Raw genomic sequence first — 21,114 nt, forward strand, 5'->3', positions numbered from 1 at the left:
AGAGGTCCCTTCCAACCCCAACCACTCTGAGTCTGTAAAATGATCCACTAGGCCAAGCCTAGCACCCTGCACTACACCCAGCTGGGCTTTGTGCTTCAGTCAAGCTGGGAGCTTCAGCCAAGCCTCTCAACCCATCAAGTTGTCCCCTCCAGCATCACCCATGACAGACACTCATCCCTGACATCCTGAACTTCTTCTCTTAACTAAGACATTCCCTCACTGAACACTCGAATGCCACTCACTGTTCAAAGGTTTGGTCATTGCTCACTGTCACCCCCCTCCTCCTGACCTCCAGCACACAGGAAAGGAGGAAAGCAAAGGCTCTTCACACCCTGATCATTTCCTCCTTCTAAACACAAGACCTCCCTGCTACCAAAGTACAAAAGGAAGCTCTGAGAAGGTCTCACCCATGTCTAGGACACCCCACAGGTACCGCATATTCTTCTCCTCCCCATGCACAAAGCTCTGCTTGTGACCCAGCACAGCATGAAGACAAACTGCTTTCCCCTTGGCAAAGGTTTAACTGGTAATCACAGCTACAAAGAAACACGCTAAAGTTGATTTATTCATTTTAATACTACTTTTCAGGGAGCAGGTGCATTTGAGGAATCAAACGCAATTGGCTCCTCTTTCTGCTTCTCCAGAAAAGGCACCAACTTTCCAGGAAACTCCAATGAGCAGATTAAAGAAGAATCCTTCTAAACAGGAAAGGATATTTGAAGAGTGGGGAGCAGGTTATTCATCTCAGTATAGCCTACTCATTGACTAAGAAACACCCCATGAAAATAAATACAGCCTGAAACAATATCCTCTGCTTACTCTGACAGTTCCAGCTCCCTTCCTTGCAAACACTTGTGGCAAACTATTTTTCAAAAAGGAAATAAATCAGCACCTTTGGAGTTTTTATTGCCTTCTAGTTTGGTTACTTTGCAATGCAGGAAAGCCCCTCAACAGCCAAAGATGCCAACAAGAATGTTCTTTTTACTGCCCTCCTTCAAAGTTCTACCAAGGGATAGATGGAAACGAGGGCCCTGGATAACACGGGTCAGACTCACCAACTGGTTTGTGCCCTGTCATATTGCTTGCCCATAACCTGGCTGGTTGGGAAGCTCTGGGCTGCTGTCTGTAAACATAAATGCAACATTTGATTCACACAACCTTTCTAAAACTCATTGAGCTCAGAGTTCTGAACACATTTTCTTACCCTGGGGTCTTTCTAGACTGTCTTAGAGCCCTTAGTTAAGGGATCTGTAAACCACACACAGTCTTGGACCCTAAGTCTGAAATTAGCATTCAGCCCAAGGCTTTAAATTAATTTTACTCTTTTAAACATGCAAGGAAACTCAAGCGCCTAACTTCTTTCTGACAATTAAAGAAAGCCACATATGCGCAAGCGGCACCAGAGGAAACCTGTGAAAAGCAGCAAGCAGGATGCTGACCAGTTAATCCCCAGATGAGCCAGACCTGCCCCAAATCCAGATCAGAAGTGATCCAGAGCAGCTGGTTTTATCCTTTCTGATCTAAACCGCTCAAAATGTTCTGAACCAGCTCCCACAGAGATCAAGAAGACAGTACAAGAAATATACACAAACATTACATATTTTATATATCTATTTAGTGTATCCCACTGGAATTCAGGACACCGTGAAACAAAGTCTGGACCAAGTTTATGTTAAGAGCCTAAACATGGATCAAATCTTTGCCACTCAAGCAGCACTGCACTACAGCATTTTGCATGCGTTCTGTGATGCTTAGTTACTATTTTATTATTTTCCAAGAACTACTTCTCTTGTGCATTATCATACTCTGCTCCACGGGCTGGGAAACACAGTTTAAACAGAAACAAATCCCAAGTCTGTCATTTACTTCAGTGCACAGAGAGGAAGAGGAAAAATAAGTAATTGCAAACCTGATCTATGCAACTAAACACCTCTGTCAGCTCGACAATGTGCAACAGGCAGATTGAACCATTTCTCACACAGCTCTGAATAATTAACTGCATCACAGCTCATTATTTCCAGTGTTTTTACATTATTACCAGTAAGAAGGAACAGCAGCCAGACTTGCCCTCTCCCCTACAGACCCCCATCCTATTTTTAATAAGTTTTCTAGGCTAATATCACACCAGCTACGTCAAAGCTTCATTCATCTTCACCCCCACACAAGGTACCAACATCCTGGAGGCTCAATATATACAATTGTTTTAACTGATGGTGGCAAATCACAACGGGCTTTGAGGTTCAAATGCTTCCTTGTGTAATTGAAACCAAGCCAAATCTGTGGCACATACAACAGGAGAACAAATAAACTCAAAGGCTGAAGAGCTGTAGTTAAAGCAGGAATCCCAGTCAAGGATCACTGGGGAGCTCTGCTCAAAGCATCTTTGGAGAAAAAGGGAACAGGAGGGAACAAAATGCAACAGCAGTCTTTATGTGTGTAGTAGGCACAGCTTTAATATGGTTTCTAAAGTTATTCAGAGAGTTTACTACTCTTCAAACACTAAGTCATAGCAGGCAAAGATTTCCCTTCCCTACCTGCTTAGTAACAAGGCTGTTAAACCCAAATCACACAAAGAAGAAATAACCAAGTTACAACTGTGCTCCACTCACTTTCACCATCATCAAAACTATATGGTAAGACTCTTAATAAAAATCTCAGCAAATTCCACAATTCTGTCATAAAGTCAGTGCTAAACATCAGAATTTCTTCAGGCTGCTACATGCAAGTTCTAAACTGGAAACTTTGCTTTATTCCCACTCTGTTCATGGTCATGGGTGACTTGATACAGACCCCTCAGACCATCCACAGCTCAGCTCTTCCATCCCATCGCTCACACTGACATCTGGCTCCAGTTAGACCCAGCCTTAGTGCCAGTTGCCCAGTTCAGGATCCATAAATGAAACCACTTTCTGCTCAGCTAGGGAGCAAGAACTCCTGATAAAAACATGTCTAGACACTGGCAATGGTTTGGAGATTGTTACATCCCAGACTAGATATTAAAAATCTGCACTGTCAAATACCAAAAGCAAACAGACCAGCATTAGCTATAAAGGTTTCCACATCTTTCCTTAAGGGTTCTGATGAATGTTTTCAGTACTTCGTGGGCAATAAAAGCACTTCAAGGCTTCCAAAACACTAAAAAAACTGCTGTGAAGTATAATTTAGAATCATAAGAAACCTATTAGTCTCCTATAAGTCAGTCATGGAGATATGCTATTTCAGAAGGGGGTTTATTTCCTGCTGACATAAAACTGAACTCTGAGTTGATAGGAAGAGAGACACAAAGCAGCTAAGGCTGTATTTAAGCTACCAGATAAACTTTCTTACTGGTGTTTTCTGTTCATATCATCACCTTCTACTCTGTGTTCATCTGCCCCAAGGCTTGTTTCAAAGACACTTGCTCTCGAATCTGTGGATGAAAATTGTGCTTTGTTTAGTTTTACTTCCTACGTGTTGACATGAACTCCAGAGATACACCACAGCAGTACTCTGCTTTCATGTGGTTACCTGCAGCTTCAGAGGAATCCAGAAATAGGTCAACTCATTACCCTGTTTGAAGGCAACCATGGCCGTAAGAGAACTGGGGAGGGAAAACACGCCTGGGCGGAAATCAAAGCAGGTCAGATGTGATCTCCCCTTGGATACACCAATGCTCCAGCTACAGCTGGGAAAGAACTTATCTGTCAGATGAGAGATCTTGAGGCAGAAGGTGTTGAAGCTCTTTGTCATCCTTTTAAAGCAGGATTTAGAGCTCCAGTCCTTCAGGCAGCTGTAACTGTTCAAATTTTACTCCAAGTGAAATTCTAGTTGTTTAACTAAAATGCTGTAAAGTTGAGAATAGCATTTCCTCTTTTTATCAATGTTCCCCTACCACAATCAACTTCAGAGGCATTTTTTTGAAGGAGATAAAGAGCACAGAGGTCAAAATGAGAGATTATAATCCAGCTTCTATGTCCAGATTATGAGGGGCAAGGGACACAGACTGAAACACAGGAGGTTCCATCTGAACATGAGGAGAAACTTCTTTCCTTTGAGGTGCCAGAGCCTGGACCAGGCTGCCCAGAGAGGCTGTGGAGTCTCCTTCTCTGGAGACATTCAAACCCACCTGGACACCTTCCTGTGTGATCTGCTCTGGTGACCCTGCTTGAGCAGGTGGGTTGGACTGGATGATCTCCAGAGGTCCCTTCCAACCCCAACCACTCTGATTCTGCGATTATCCAGTTCAGTTCTTTACCCTCAAGATGTGGCTACAGGAGACAGACTGGCCCAATTAAAAAGGGGTTAGATTAGCTAATCCAGAGCAACACTGGCAAAGGAACAAGTCTGAAAGGGATAAAAAGTTTTCATCCATAAATCTTAGTTGATGGGAACAAACCACCCCTGTGGCAAGTCATTCAGTGGTTCCCCATTTCAGCAGCTGTTTTTCCGCATCATTTGGTGGCTGTTCTCCCTCTCCAGGTGTGCAGTGTTGGTGACAACGTGCTGAAGAAAGCAGACGTTTGAACTATTATGGGGGAGTAATTCATACACACCCATATTTTCTTGGTTTTAGCCACAAAGCAAATAAGCAAGTGACTGACTCATCTTGCAGCTTCACCCATGTTACCAACTAACTTATCACTGACCCTTACAATACAGATCAATACCCACTGTTTACAGCTCAGCCGAGCCTTAAATTTGTGATTTGTCCACTCAGTCAACTGCAAACTCTCCAAAGTTATTTACATGCATCATGTCATGCTCATCCAGTCCAGAGACATTCTACATTCAGGATTTCACCCATGCTAATCCTCATGTTCATGCTGAACTTTCCCAAAGGAAAAAAAGACTTCAATCAGCACAGAAATTAAGATTTCTGTTGTTGTTGCTTTGAGAAACACCACAGACCACCTGTCCCCAGCTAAAGTATCCTATAAAGCTGCAATCCTATAAGGCAAGAAACATGTTACATGGCATATCAAATAACCATGCAGAAGTCACATATTATTCATTGGACTCTGGCACTGAAACCTGGGGACTGTTTCCCCTGGAGCAAGTGTAAAGGTCCTCAGGACTGGAAATGGAATTATAATGGCAATTCTCATCAGACAACAGGCACAGCAGAAATGCCTTTACTACTTCTATTGCAGTCCGCTGCTTTGTTCCCAACCACCTTACAGTCTGGTTAATCCACTTGTAGGAACCACTCTGTCAGATCAAAGCCAGCTCAATATCCTGCCCAAGTCTTCAAAAGAAGGTATAAAACTCTATAACAACCAGTTACACAATTATCTGCCCAGAGGGAAGACTTCTGACTAAGCCTGGGCAGTTAACAGCTGGCTTATGCTTTAAACCATAGGAGTTCATAATCCTTTTTTTTAAATCCTATCTAATTTAACCTTCTCAACTATAGGTTGATTTACTTAATCTCAGGCAACGTTTGTTCTTTGCATTATTGGCAGCAAGCTCCCCAGGTCAATGCCATGAAATTCAACAGGAAGTTTTTACTGCAGTTAAACTTGTTCCCTCAGCTTCCTTAACTGCCCTCTGACACAAGGGTATCTTCACTTTACTCCTCTTATCTGCAGACCTGTCAGGCCCAGTCCTACCAGTCTCTGGACTGGCAAGAGTTTGAAGTCTCTTCCCAGGAGCAGCAACATCACAGGCTCCTTCCTGAACCTCTAGGAACTGAACAGGCAGCAGTTGTCCCCAGCTGGGAAAGCCTGATGTGAAACAGCCCATGGCTTGTGTTCCCATCTCCACCATTCAACACTATAACTGCTAAGTAGGTAATTCACATCACCTGCTACTCTCAAAGCATGGAGAAAAATAGACCAAGTTAACTCAGCCTTAACTGCATGAAAACAAAGAGTTTGCTGGGCAGAGAGATCTAAGGCCTTTTAATCAATAATTCTTTAAAGCAAGGAAACACTTATATAAGAACAAAGCTTGAGGCATGGTTGTTTTGAGGCATGTGTCATACCCCTGTGTTTCAAGGACTGGCAACAGCAGCAATACAACAACCCACAATGCAGAGGAGAAGGAAGAGCAAAAGTGTCCAGCTGTGAAATACACCACACGGCAACTGGTTTCAAACACGCATCAAAATGTTGCGTAAGTTTGTTAACTACTGTGGGTTGCAAGACAAGTAAAAAGTGGAACTTAAATAACAAATAAATAAAAAAGTCCAAGACCAGTTGTAGATAACTCTGTATTTGATCACCCCTCTGTACATCCCACTCCCAGTCACCCCAGTGAGCAAGAACCATTAGAAGCTTTATTGTACTGCCCTTCCAGGTGAACCCCACAGGCCTGCTAGGAAACATCTGGGAGCACTTGACGATACACATGGAAAAAGATCAAACTCAAGCAGAACTCCCGACTAACATCACCTAATTCAGTAGCTCGGCTAGAAAGAGCCACATGTCCAAACTGCACTACTCCTGCCAGTCTGCGTCCTCCACAGCAATTACTTCTGCTGACAAGCTGAACGCCCTTGACTTGGTTTGTTCATGATGCAGAATCAGTCCTTCCTACATTTCCATACCCTGTAGCAGCAATAAATTAAACCATTGCATTAACCTAAGACATCATGCAGCATTTGCCAAGTGTGCAGGTTATTCCTGACCACCCACACTGTGTATCAAGAGAGAAGGATCAATATCTTTAATGAGCCAAGTCCTATCACTTCATCACCATCACTGTGGCATCCCCATGAGCCAGGAGGTGCTCCCAGGTTCTCTGGGCTCCTGCTGCTACAGAAACTCGAAGGAAACTCAAGGTCACTCATCCATTCAACCAAAAACAGAGCTTCTTACCCTGCATTTCTTAACCCTGCTCCAAGCTGACCTTCCTCTCCTCCATCCCAAGAAATAGGAGCGCCAGCTGCTAAGCAGCATGGACATTGGAAGAGCTGCAGAACAAACAAGTCATCCTTATGGATGGCAGAACGGTTTGCTCCCAAGCAACACAACATTTTCACTCTCTTTGTTAGGCAGATTCTAGCAATCACAGAAGCATTTTGGTTGGAAGAGACCCTCAAGGTCATTGAGTCCAACCATAACCTAACTCTAGTACTAAAACATGTCCCTAAGAACCTCATCTCTGTGTCTTTTAAACCCCTCCAGGGATGGTGACTCCACCACTACCCTGGGCAGCCTGTTCCAACACCCAACACCCCTTTCCAGGAAAAAAATTTTCCTAATATTCAATCTAATCCTGCCCTGGCTCAACCTGAGGCCATTTCCTCTCATCCTATCTATAATAGTACTAGAATAAACAAGCTTTCTACAATAGAGAAGTATATTGGTCTGAAGAACTACAGAAAAATAATTTTTGAAGAGCATTTACGTCCTATCTTCTCCTTCCTATGCCAGTGCCTGATGACTGGGCAGTGCTAACACAAGAGCTGTCTGTCATGCTCAGATACCTTCAGCACAATAGAAGAATAATGGATCAAATAAAAGCCCAAATTCATGCTTAAAAGCATGTACTGGGGGAGAGGAGAAAGCAAGGAGGAGGGCATGACATACTCAAGTATGAACTCACATTTCTCTTTGTAGTTGCTTCATAAAAGCACTGTAATCAGTGAGGACTTATATTGACATTATTTGGAAGAAAAAAATCCTGCAATAACAAGTAGTCAAAAATGGTAATTAAAGTGATCAGAGAGACTGAAAAGCTTGAGAATATTTAAGGTTGAGGAAGAAGCAAGTATGGAGACAAGATAAAGAGTAGGTAAGGCAGGAGCAGGGAAATCAGGAACGTCCACCCTTTCACTTCTCACGCTGGGAAGTGACATCTACTAAACTGACAAACTCCAAACGCTCAGCCAAAGCCCTTTTTCACACAACACATCTTAGTGTCCTTAGTGTCCACTGCCCCAGGAAGCTGCTAAAACTCAACCATCCTCTTCTCACCCACACCCTTCCATGATTTTAAGTTGAAGAATACTTGCATTTCTATTCCATTTTCAAAAAACCTAATTAAGAGATCAACTTAAATCTGGATAAGTAAAGCTTAACTGTTACAGGTCCAAACAAGAACTTGTTTGGGGAGAGATTATCCCAAAATTGCCCAGAGCTTGATTTGTGCACTTTCCTCTGAAATATAAGACTCAAATCACTTACTGTGCTCCTTAAACCATGTACAAGTTTTCTAGATGAGCTACAGACCTCAGGAGCACAACTAAAGACACGGTACATTGGCTTATTTCAAAACGCAGGCTAAAAATCTGCATTTTACAGTACACAGAAAAGGAGAACCAGGCACATATTACTTCATCTGAGTCTGAAAAGGAAGAACCTCAACCAGTCAAGGAATTGACTGGAGAAAAGTTCGTCATCAAGTTCTCTCTACATTTTCGCACAGAGTCCTGGCCTAATATCTCACTATTAAAGATGTTATTTTTATAGGTCATGTCCAAATTTGTCAGTTGGAGCCATTTAACGCCTGTGTTGCTGTTACAAAATGCTACAAGCCAAGTAATGAAAAAAAATCTGTTTACTGACAGCAGGTATGGGAAAATCTCAAATTTCTGTCTTTATCCCAGACATTAATGAACAGTATTGGACACATGATGCCAAGACACAAACATTTGCTTTCACAACAGACCTATACAAAGAGATCCAGTCACAACAGATCTGATCACACTAGATCTGGTCACAAAACTGGAAGCTTAGGAGAGCTGACAACAGCAATTCATTGCAGTCTCACTGATAACAAGAAAAATCATTGTGAGGAACAGGTCAGCCAGAGGTTTAAAATATGCAATTAGAAGTACTTATCTAAAATTACGTGCCAAGTCTCAGCAGCGTATCTTTCTGAACCTAACCCTTTTAGCTGGAATTGGCAATTACTCAAACACTAACAATCTCAATTACTGCATCATGACAATACAGTTTGAAATAAAAACTGAGACAGAGCAGCATGGACAAACCACATAAAAGACTTGAGAAGAGTAACGAGGCATGGTAGCAGAGCAAAGAGATCAACTGTGAAAAGGGAAGAAATCTCAAACTTCTGAGTTTAAATCCTCTTATGGTTCATTCTGGTGTAGGTCATCTTAAGAGTCCTACACACAGCCCTTCACAGGCACCTTGGATGGAGCCTTCCCATCTTACAAGAACAGATCTGCAGATACCTATAATGCTAAAAAAATAACATTAGTCATTAGATGAAAACTGGAACTGCAGTGGAAGTGACTTCCCAAAGATCACACAAGTGTAACGCCAGCCAGGATGCCTGAACTCTGTCTCTGTTCTGCTTTCTGATCACAAACACCAAAACAAGCGCCTGGGTCAACACCACAGAAGCTGTCAAGATGCAAGTGGAAAGACAGGTAGGAATAGATACAATCCTAGAAAGATGCTTTAAAAGGAAAAGTGGTGTAAGGCCTCATCTCATCATCTTCCCTCAACCCCTGCTCACCAATATTTACTCTGAAAAGTTTGACCCGAAAGAGCTTTATCACCTTGAGTGGAAACATCTCAGTGCTCACAAGGATGCCTATTTCTGCCTGGCTTAAAACCAGGGACTTTCCACACATGAGGTGGATGGGACAGCTGCTGCACGACAGAAGCATCGGCTCACACACGCAGGGAAAGGAGAAAGAGAAAACCCATCAACACACAAGTCAGATAAGAAAAAGGAAATTCTGGTTACCATGGCTACCTGCCAGAAGCTGTTTTCCATTCAGAAAATCTTCAAAAAAGAGGCAAACAGCAGAATAAAATTACAGAGCCACAGCTCTAAAGGACTCAACCTCCTGTACTGAACTCAGAATTAATGGGGGTTTCCATATGGCAGCCTGAAATAAGTGAGAGTGATCCCTTAGCTGGCATCACTGCCAGAAAGAGATTAGGAACAAGAGGTAATTGATTCAGTTTTTCTCTTTACAGGTAAAAGGAAAAACACCGCAAAGAATTGAGAGAAAGGAAAAGAAAGCAAAACCATTCCCTTAAAGATTCTGGAAGCACACAGCTCTGCATCCCTCTCAAAGCACAGAGCTCTTGTGGGTACAGCTGAGCTTCACGCTTACACACTAACTCTGTTCAAAACAAAGGGATTATACAAAGTGCTTAGCTCTAAACAAACAGCCTGAAGTTCTCCAACAGTTGATCTTTTTAACATTTTAAGCACTGTGCCCACAACTGGGACAACTGAACTGCCTCTAGTGAAATCAGTCCCCTCACCCTCACATCACCTCAGGGTGGCACCTTAAGGCACCTGGGAAACATGGAGATGATGTGAACCAGAATCCAACTCCCCAGACAATGTTGATTGCATACCAGGAGTTCATCCATGCTCGTCTGACACTTCTCAAGATTGATCCGTTTAATTGCCACCCTCTCCTTCTTCGGACTGCAGAAAGCCGCCTGCACCACTGCAGTCGCTCCACTCCCTGTGAGTGAAAAAGAGAGAGTTAGAAACATCTTGGGGGATTTCAGCAGAAAGAAAGGGAGGCAAGACCACAAAATTATGAGTGCCAGTTCATTAAGAAAGCAGAGCCAAGTGAAAACCCAGTGAAGGCAACACCACAGTCGCTGCCTGCTCCAGGTCTGTGCAATCCAATGGGTCAGATCAGCTGCAGCACCAAATCATAGAATAGCTTGGGTTGGAAGGGACCTCCAAAGCTCATCCAGTGCCACCCCTGCCATGAGCAGGGACATCACAACCAGTTCAGGTTGCTCAGAGCCCCGTCCAGCCTGGCCTGGGATGTCTCCAGGGATGGGGCATCCAACACCTCTCTGGGAAACCTGGGCCAGGCTCTCACCACCCTCAGGGGCAACAATTTCTCACATCCACCCTGCATCTCCCCTTCTTTAGTTCAAAACTATCACCCCTTGTCCTATCACAACAGGCCCTGCTAAAAAGTCTGTCCCCATCTTTCTTACAGGCCACTTTTAAGTCCTCAAAGGCAACAATAAGGTCTCCCTGGAGCTTCTCTTCTCCAGGCTAAACACTCCAACTCTGTCTTTACGGTTAGACCAGCCCAAGAGCTGGTGGACTAACCAGACAAAACAAGCAGACCTTCAAGATCCCTTCCCAGGATCATTACAGCTCTGCAGCCAAGAAAAAAACCCACACTCCAGCTTACTTTGAGCAGTGATTCTTCTCATGTGCTTTGAAAACAAAGGCCACTGAGGTCACACAGACTTTTAACCCCATGTGTTCACCCCAAGCATCAGAACAAGCCACACTCTTTGCTAGCAACACTAATGAGATTTTTCAAATATTTTTACGTACTAATTGCTGTTCTCGTCTCTCCTCATTTTATGCAAAGACACGAGGCAGGCTTCATTCAATCCTGTTCAGCTCCAAAAACCACAGCCAGAGAACATTTATATTCCAATAGGGGAAAAAATATCACATTTTAATGTGCAAGTTGTTCTAGCTACTGGAAGTATGGATAAGAGCTCTGGATTTAAACTGCTCAGCAATATTGTATCCTTTGATATCAAAGGAGTTTGCAACAGTATGATTTAAAATCCAGTTAATGTTAAGCCCCTATTTTTTGGCTTCCAGAAATAGCAGCAACATTGATGTCTCATCAATAGGACACCTTGTTGCTTTACTTTCTAGCTTCGCCTTGATTCCCTTCATTTACCAACTTGACTGGAAAGGAATAAATTCAAATTAATAAAAAAAGGGGGCAGGATAGGTAGAAAACAGCTCAAGAGCTTCCTATTGCCAAAAACCACACTATTAAAAATTAAACACACAGCTATTTTGTTCATTATCCCAGGCATAACTTTCGAGCTCATTTGCACTGATAAGGGAGACGATAACTATTCTGCATTTTGGAATAATACACCTATTTTACCAGATTCTTCCATTCTAATACTATAAAAAACATTTCCAGGTTCTGCAATATGGGTTAAGTACAAATAGTTTGCAAACTATTTGTAGGTGTTTAAAAGGTGTTTAGACGAGGTTCTCAGGGACATGGTTTCTGCTCCTCTAATCTTCAACCAGTACCCACTACAGCAAAGATATAGGAGTTTAATTTCACTTCGTATGGCATTACAAGTGCACCCCAGACAACAGGTTCAGCTTGCCGGGTGATTCCTGCGCTTGAGAGTTTACATTTTAATAGCAGAAGGCAGCAATGTGCAGAACACAAAGCAGCAGAGGTTGCTGAAGCTGTACTACTTCACAAAGTAAATGGGTTTTTAAGAAGTTCAAGGCTGAGGTCATTTATTACTTGCACACATTTTTCAGAGACTATACATAGAGGGTAGAAAAGCTACCAGACATAGCTCACTTGGAAGAAAAGGGGGGGGGCAGGCCAAGAATATTTAAGGGACTTTGAAAATGAAGTTTGAGTGCCATAGACAAAGTCTTGAGCAAAAGATGGAGTTGATGGAAGAGTGTGGGCAGACATTTAACAAAAAGGACTCAAACAGCAAGGGGAGAAGATTTTGACAGCTAAGTTGGGCTGCCAGAAGTGGGGCTGAATACACAACATTAAGCAGGGAAAACATCCCCAAAACCAACCTCCACACACATCCCTGCGGTTGCTTTCCCAGCAGGTAGGAGGTGCAGGAGTCCAATGGGAAACCAGCAGCCCCAGCACAGACCTCTTCCCACTCACCTGGAATCCCAGGTTGTCCTGACCTGCTCCTCTCCACCCAGTACCTGCTTCTCTAAGTTTTTCTGCTGCTTCTTCGGGTGAAAATATATGAAAACACAAAAAATGACTGAATATAAAGATAGGAAAGAGTTAGATCCCAAAAGAAACACTGCTGCTGACACATCCAAAGCGCAAGTATTATTTCTTTCTTTGGATGGCTTGGTGCATAGTAATAGACAGAGGCTGGAGACACAAGGCAGATGCTGTCACAATATTTGACTGCACACCTCAGAGGACTGTCTTGAATCACGGAGTCACAGCTGGTTGGGGTTGGAAGGGACCTCTGGAGATCATCCAGCCCAACCCACCTGCTCAAGCAGGGTCACCAGAGCAGATCACACAGGAAGGTGTCCAGGTGGGTTTGAATGTCTCCAGAGAAGGAGACTCCACAGCCTCTCTGGGCAGCCTGGTCCAGGCTCTGGCACCTCAAAGGAAAGAAGTTTCTCCTCATATTCAGATGGAACCTCCTGTGTTTCCAGTCTGTGCCCATTGCCCCTCATCCTGTCATTGGGCATCACTGAACAGAGTCTGGTCCATCCTCTTGACACCCACCCTGGAGATATTTATAAACACTGATGAGATCCCCTCTCAGCTTCTCTTGTCCAGGCTGAACAGACCCAGATCTCTTAGCCTTTGCTCATCAGAAAGATGCTCCAGACCCCTCAGCATCTTTGTAGTAGCATCTCTCTCCAGTAATTCACACCACCCTTCTCACTCCGTTCATTTTACAGCGCACCTTTTAATCTGTAAAGCTACCTGTGTGGACCTCACCAATTCAGGAGTATCTGTGCTCAAAGACTCTTTCTGGATTTCTCAGATACCAACAGCTTCAGCACACACCTGCTTCCCTCACAACACACCATACCAGGATTTCTGTGCCAGTTAAACCCAGCTGGTGTATGTGTGACTCGCAGAGATGTGTCTCACAATCCAGATGTGATACCACAGCTGTAGACCAAACCTTTCACAAGATGACAGTGAAGTCCAGGGTTTTATAGAAGTGACTCCACAAATAATGGCTTTGTGTTTTATTTAAGATGTTCCTGCCAGAAACAATAGATACAGACTAATTAAAAGCAGGACGATGCATGTTACAGTTCCTTCCCAGTCCACCAGTCTGCCCAATCATTGCTAGCTAGGACTTCAGGGCAAAAAAAACTGCTTCTCACTAAGCGTTTGGACAATGCCCCAGCCTACAGGGACCCGATCTGTCATGGGTGTGTGGCATTATTTGAACAGTAATGAAAGGCCAAACTAAATCCTTCTAAGCACATGGCAGGGAATCATCCCAACTCAAGACTCCTCCCATTTAATTCCCTGCTGCTCGACTCCTCTGGCAGCTCTCTTCAGTTCGATCGCCACCTGCTCTCCCCACTCCCCCCTCTCCTGCTAATTCGGCATTTCTTTCAGCTCCTCCGTAGCACTTAATTATAGAGAAACAATGAAATCTCAAAAGCATCTCAAGCAAGGATTAAGCCAAGCTGCAGCACGATGTGCCACAAGCAAGCTGCTGCCACTACCAGAGACCAAACAAAGACGGGTTTCCATGCTTCTCTGATGAGATGAGAAAACACGGCAACATGGCCACTTCGTGCTTCACAGCCATGCAATTTCTTTACAATATTCAAGGGTGGCAAGAGAAAGAACGACGAGAAGCTGCAGCGAGGATGCTAAACACCTTGCTTAGAGAAGACAAGCATGGACAGAGATGATGATACCAACAGAGAGAAAAAGAAAAAATCTAGCAAGACTTTTTTTACATGAACATGAGCCAACAGTGTCCCTGGAGACAAGAGGGACCCGTGTCCTGGTGCACCCAGCACAGCACGGCCAGCCGGGCAGGGAGGGGATTGTCCCGCTCTGCTCTGCACCTGGAGCATTCACTGTGTGCAGGGCTGGGGACACAGGGTAAAAAGGAGATAAAGCTACTGGAGAGTGTCCAGAAGAGGGTATGAAGCTGGTGAAGAGTTTGGAGGGGAAGCCGTATGAGGAGCAGCTGAAGTCACTTGGTTTGTTCAGCCTGGAGAAGAGGAGACTGAGGGGAGAGCTCATGGCGGCTCCAGCTCCTCACAAGGGGAGGAGGAGGGGGAGCACTGAGCTCTTCTCTTTAGTGACCAACGACAGAACCCGAGGGAATGGCAGGAAGATGTGCCAGGGGAGGTTTAGGTTGGACATCAGGAAAAGGTTCTTCCCCCAGAAGGTGCTGGACACTGGAACAGGCTCCCCAGGGAGGTGTCACGGCCCCAACCTGACAGTGTTCAAGAAGAGACTGGACAGCACCCTCAGACACACGGTGTGAACTGTGGGCTTGTCCTGTGCAGGGACAGGAGCTGGACTCGATATGTGTGGGTCCCTCCCAACTCAGGACACTGTATGATTTTCAAGTCTAGGAGCAAGTAACAGCTACATGGGGAAAGGTGGGGAGTGAAGTGATTTCCCTGGCTGCTATGAACCACTTTCAATGAGGAAAACAAAAAGCCCAAAGAGGCAGTTTATGCTGGGGGGGCACAACAGAACTGCTGTGACCAGAGCCAGCCGTGGTCCCGCCGGCTGCGCAGCCACAACGCACTGGGCAGCACTGAGTTAATGTTCCTGGGCTCAGGCCGTGTTCACTCCCCACCTCTAGACACTCTGATCAAGGTCAGCACTGAGGCTTTTCCCTCCGCCTCCCTCAAGATCAGCTTTCGGAGAAAAATTCCCTCCCTAGTTAATCTCTTCCAGCAGAACGGCTTAGCAAAACAATGAAAACTGGGCACGGCCAAACACTTGCTGCTTTATTCCTGAAAAGCAGATCGTTTTGTTGAGAGCTGAGGGGGAGGAAAGAGACCCCGAGTGGGTATTAGAATTTGTTTAATACCCCCTGGTTTTGCCTCTGGAGGCTCCCAGACAGGGTTCCAACCCTCAGGATAGCAGCTGCAAAATTCCTGCATAAGAGGGTCATGACCTGCTTTAGGAAACACTGCCTAAGGGGGAAAACATACCCTTTCTCACCCTTGCTTCTTTCACATTTCTATGATTAAATGGTTCTTTCTGAACTAAAACCAACCTCTGAAAGGATGAAAACAACTGAAACCAAAAACTCCCCAAGCATGTAGTTACTGAGGCCTGATTTCCCAGGGTATCTCCTTTGGGCCTCTGGATCCATCATGCTCCCCATACCTTCAGCATCCAGAGCTCCAGCCTGAATTTCTCCTTAAGTTGAGAGAAACCCCCCACAGAAATCCTCCAGCTGCCTTCATGGGATGCTGGACACTCTTCTGCAGCCACTTTGTCACATAACTTATATGAAGCTTGTTTAAAAAACAATAAATAAAATTTAAAAAGAAAAAAAATAAACCCTCTGAGATCTTTGTTCAAGTGGATGAAAAAAATCAATGACTTCTAGGCTATTTGGAAGAGCAGAAAGACTGACCTGAGGACATAGCATGTTCATATACACTTTGTTTCCAAATCTTAGCAGCCACATAAGGACATCACAGCTCTCCCAGTAAGAGTGAGATGAATTGCACTGATGCCTCCTCCCAAGTGAGCACAATCAAAACCGGAGGTCCTTTTGGCAGAGATATCTGCTTCAGCAATGCGAACGGCCAGGCCAAATGATCACAAGACAAACACCAAATCTTGGCTCTAGAACACTATTACCCCATCACATGCAATGGCAATTTTAAGCAGCTACATAGAAAGAACACAAAAACACACAGTGCTGCCCAAGCTTCAAATCCATCCCACTGCTGGAAACTGAGTTTCAGGTACCCTGAGAGATGAGAAAACTCACACAACTGTTTCAATCAACAAGGGACATTTTCCATTACAGTCTCAGAGCATCAGACTTCATCTTAATGTTGTATCAAATCCCTTCTGTAGAGGAAACGCGTTCTTCCAGCGTCAAATGAATGTTAGAAACAATTCAAGTTGGAAGGAAGCCCTGGAGGCCTTTAGTCCACTCTCCTGCTGAAAGCAGGGCCAAATCCCAAGTTAAATCAGGTTCCTCAGCATCAAATTCAGCCTAATTTTGAGTATATTTAATAGATATTTCCACAACATTTTTGGCTGTTCCTGTGCTTGATCGCCCACATGGTAAGGCTTTTTTTCACCTCACTATTTAATCAGATTTCCCAACATTGCTCACAGCTCCAGCCTTTCATTGCACATCTCTGCAGAGTCCAGCTTCATCTCTTCTGTAACTTCCCACTAGACAATCAAGGCAGCAACACCATTCCCTCCTTAATTAACTTTTCTAAAGCTGAAGAAATCCTGAACCTGCCCCCATAAGTCCTGCTCCCAAGTGTCTCCCAGCATTAGACCAGGCTCAGCTGGACACCTCTGCACAACCTTCCCCTCTCCTCTCACCGTTCCCCAACACACACACGACCTCTCTATTTTTAAGCGAGATCTGGAATCCATCCTGTGCTATCGGGAGCGTGGTGCCAGAAAGCCGCTCATGACGCAGGCTCTGTTTATAATTGTGCCCCCGGGTTTTCCTCTTATGAACAATGCACACAAAACACTTCCCTGCAAGGCTGCTCTGGACCCAGCAGTGGCTTTCAGGCTCCAGGTACCCAGTTTCAGGAAAAAGAAAATATATATAAAAATAATTCAGAACCATGTCCTGTGGGCCCTGGCATGATCTCTCCAAGGGTTTCTCTTACACCAACCTAATAAATCAACCTGTTGTGATTAGCTGCAGAAGCAGCAGTTTGCTCCATTCAACATATTTTTATGGAATTATGTGTCTATAACAACAAGCAGAAGATCCAGCTGTGGAATCACACACGTACACCAAGGTCTCTTGGTCACAGATGTGACGACAATGGTCCTCACTGCAGATCACAGAAATGACACCCAAAGCCCAGGAGATCTTTAAAACTTCATAACACAGACTCTATTCACAGCTTCCATTGCAGGCACAGGGACAAAAACCTCCATCTCCAGATGCCTCAATTCTTTGACAACCTTATGCCAAAGAGCTGTGGGAGCCCTGCTTTGTGGTTACTCATTCCAAGGACAATACAGCAATAAAACAAGAAGCCACAAGACTGGCAATAAAATTTCCTACGCGTTCTTACAGAACATGGGGCAGATACAGATCTAATTAAGCCAGAAATTAAACACCAGATTGCAAACTCCGACTGATCTTGCATTGTTTGGTCCATTTGCTATGAAGGCAAAGTTATGCCTCTGTTTTCTCCACCTCATTTGAGGTCCCCAGTGGAAAGAGTCCTCTTGCAAAGAATAAGCATCTTCTAAAAAACAAGCTAGGAAAAAAGCCTACTCTTCAATTTGTAGCCAGCTCAGTATGGGATGGGAATACTTCTTTCCCCAAACAGGACTTAGAAAGAAGAGTCCACTGCATGTCAAAAGTCTTCCTGGCACAAGCCCCATGATTCAGGAAGAGTGAAATAATGCAATATTAATGGTCCTTGAATAGGGTCACAGTTCTTCAAGCCATCTCCCCACTACGTGTCAAATTTCTGCTACAGAATGGAAGGTGAAATCCACGCTGACAGTTCCAAATAGCATTAATAAAACCAAAGGGAATTCATAATGGGGCTCGGACATATTCCTAATACCGCCACAGAGAGGACCAAAAAAATCTGCTCACCTACAGTAAGGAGAAAGGTTTCATAGAAAATTGTCATCTACCCAGCCCAGTACTGCAGGAAGAGTGGTGCAAATGTTAGTGATACTAGAAGTGAAGTTACAGCCCTGGATCAGCATGAAGATCACTCAGGTGCTTTAGCACTACTCAGCACAAATCCAAACAGCACGGTGACAGAGTGACACTGGTACAAACACTGCAAGCAGCAGTGAAACCACTAAGGGAGAACTCCATCAGCTTTGTTCTGGTTGGGAAACCTGTGGGGAAACTAAAGCAGCAGCAGAGCAATCCATGGCCAGGATGACGAAAAAGCTGCAAGACGCCAAGAGTGAGCAGAGCTCCCCTCCTACAGTAACACAAGGGGTGCAGAGATGCACCTACCCCGGGAAGCTCCCAGATTTGCACCAACAGACCTTCCCACCACTTTCTCCCAAGACGGATTTACTATCAATAGTATTTCCCCCAGAGAGAGGAACCAGGGCTTTACATTTATTTCTCCTCAAGCTGAAGGACAGCACATTCACTGCGCAAGACAGCAATGCTCTATTTAAAACCCTGGCAGAGGCAGTAAGAGGCCAGGTTTAACTTGAGATTAACATCGAGTTAGACTCGATGATCTTCGTGGGTCCCTTTCAACTCAGGACATTCTGTGATTCTGTAATTCTAACTTGGTGCAGCCTCGCTCAGCTCCAGCCGTGCAGTATTTGATCTACAGCAGGGGCAGAAAGATACTAAGAAGAGGGAAAGAAATACTCGCTAACACAGTGCAGAGAAGAAATAAATCATCTATTAAAACAAAGAAGCATAAGCAAAGCCAGAAAGCAAAAGGAGATTTAACTGAACAGTTGTGGGGAAGCCAATTTTAAAGCCTTTGGGGGGGATGGAGGAAAAGCAGCAATCTCCACTGGCATAAGTATACACTATATATGAAGACACCTGCACTATGTATGCGCAGCAGTCCTACAGGTAAACAAAACAGCTGTTTCAAATAAAAAATTCCAAAACTTCACATTTCCACAGGGTCCATGTCAAAATGCCAACTCCCTCTTCAACCCGGCGTAACTCCCATCACTGAATGCAGCACAGAACCACAGGCTGGTTGGGGTGGGAAGGGACCTCTGGAGATCATCCAGTCCAACCCACCTGCTCAAGCAGGTTCACCAGAGCAGATCACACAGGAAGGTGTCCAGGTGGGTTTGAATGTCTCCAGAGAAGGAGACTCCACAACCTCTCCGGGCACGTTCATTCCCCTTTCAGGCTTATCTTGAGCACAGCCAAGTGCTGCCAACATTTAGCTGGGTTCACGCCAAAGGTGAGTGCACATAAATTAAGACACAGGGCATGTGCTTGACAACACAGATTGAGAAAGGGCAATAACTGAGAGGTAATAAGTCCAGGCACGGAATTAAGATTTAAATAAAATGACTTCTGTTTCAAACAGTGATGACTACAGTCTACACCTTTCAATGAACAAATTGGAAGGAGGAATGGAACAAAGCACAGTTATTAATACTTGTGAAATTCTATGTTGGTTTCATTTAAATTGTAGGTGTATCTCTTTGTAATGACCTTTGGTCATTTATTCCCGTATAGCCAGAATTCAAGTAGCTCACCATTCTGTGCAAGTTGTGAGGCCATCTATTTCAAACAGTAATCGCACACCAGGAATTTATGCTAAGACTCAACATTTTCCCCAAGCCCAAGAATTTTTGCTCAATTATTTCGTGTTAGCACCTGCAGCATCCAACAGCAAACTAATATTCTAGCATTAACCCCACATGTTTAAAGAATCTCAGCAAATAAGTAGATTTCTGAAACTCAACTATCAAATTTGATATACAGCCAAAATGTTTGTACCGCACATGAACTTGCTGACCGTGAATTATTCACCATCTTGCTGAGAGCTCTTGCTGTTGACAACAGCCCTGAACCCACACCTTGTGTGCAGAGCTCAGAGGTTTCTGCCCATGTAAGACAATGTCTTTCTCAAGACTCCTAATGCTCCAACAATACAGAAATACTCAACACTACATATTGCCCAGGTCTTTAATTCAGTTTTTAATCTCAAAAAGAGGAATACAAACCCATATCCAGTCACTTATAAGTTCAACATCATTTTCAGAGCCAAAAGCAACTGATGGGCAATAGCTGCAGCTGGGTACATCTCCCCATGGCCTCATCAAACTCTGTATTATAATAAAATGACTCTCTGATTTCTAAGCTGCAGGAAGATCTCACTACTGTAAACTGCGCGACTCGATGCCAAGGTTCCTGTAGAAAGGAAGGGGAGTCTTACTGAATTTTTTACCCCACCCCACGCTGCATTGTTCTCTCAAATCTCTTTCAATAACTCTTAGGCAGACAGAAAAACGTCATTTGTTTTCCCCACCTTCAGCAAACACTCAGGTTGGGGATCCTGACAGACTAAGCACAGAAGTGACAGTTTCGGAGAGAAAACCGTCAGCCTGTGAACGTCACACAGGCCAGGGCTGGAACGGAGGGTGAGGAATAGGGTTGGCCGTGCAAAGTACGTCAGCAAGTTATCTACAAAATTGTCACTGGGTCACTTTGCTTTTTTTATTCCAGCAATGAACTGCTTCCCCTCCAGTCTCCAGTTTATGCACATAGAGCTAAGCCAGGCTTTGAGCTGCCTCCTGCCACCGAGCTGTACTGAACTCAGCTGCCATGGGTTTGACTCTACACTGGGACACGAACTGCAAGGAAAAAACCCAAACAGATAAAAAGCCACTTGCCACGGATAAGAGAAGAATTAATTGGTATCAGCCCACCTAATATTCTCCCCAGCCTTTTCACCACAAACACCAAAGCATGGAGGAGAGACTTGGCCAGGGGTTGCTGCTGTGACTGTCCAGCCTCCCGAAGCCCCTAGGATATCCCAAAC

The 21,114-nt window shown here is 44.3% G+C and overlaps 1 protein-coding gene across 2 annotated transcripts in view; it reads right to left on the reverse strand.

The window, feature by feature from the left end:
* Positions 1 to 21,114, reverse strand: part of OXSR1 (oxidative stress responsive kinase 1) — a 101,488-nt gene that overhangs the window by 70,351 nt on the left and 10,023 nt on the right. Inside the window, exons 1-2 of one of the 2 annotated variants that reach the window (XM_082046061.1) lie at positions 16,367 to 16,725; positions 10,269 to 10,381 (exon numbers count right to left, since the gene is read on the reverse strand). In XM_082046061.1, the coding sequence (XP_081902187.1) occupies positions 10,269 to 10,283 (15 nt within the window). In that variant the 5' untranslated portion in view covers positions 10,284 to 10,381; positions 16,367 to 16,725. Of the gene's footprint in view, positions 1 to 10,268; positions 10,382 to 16,366; positions 16,726 to 21,114 lie in introns of those variants that run through there. The other variant, XM_082046060.1, reaches the window with a different exon arrangement.

This window comes from Streptopelia decaocto, assembly GCF_964273445.1.
Source record: "Streptopelia decaocto genome assembly, chromosome: 2".
Classification (NCBI taxonomy): Eukaryota; Metazoa; Chordata; class Aves; order Columbiformes; family Columbidae; genus Streptopelia; species Streptopelia decaocto.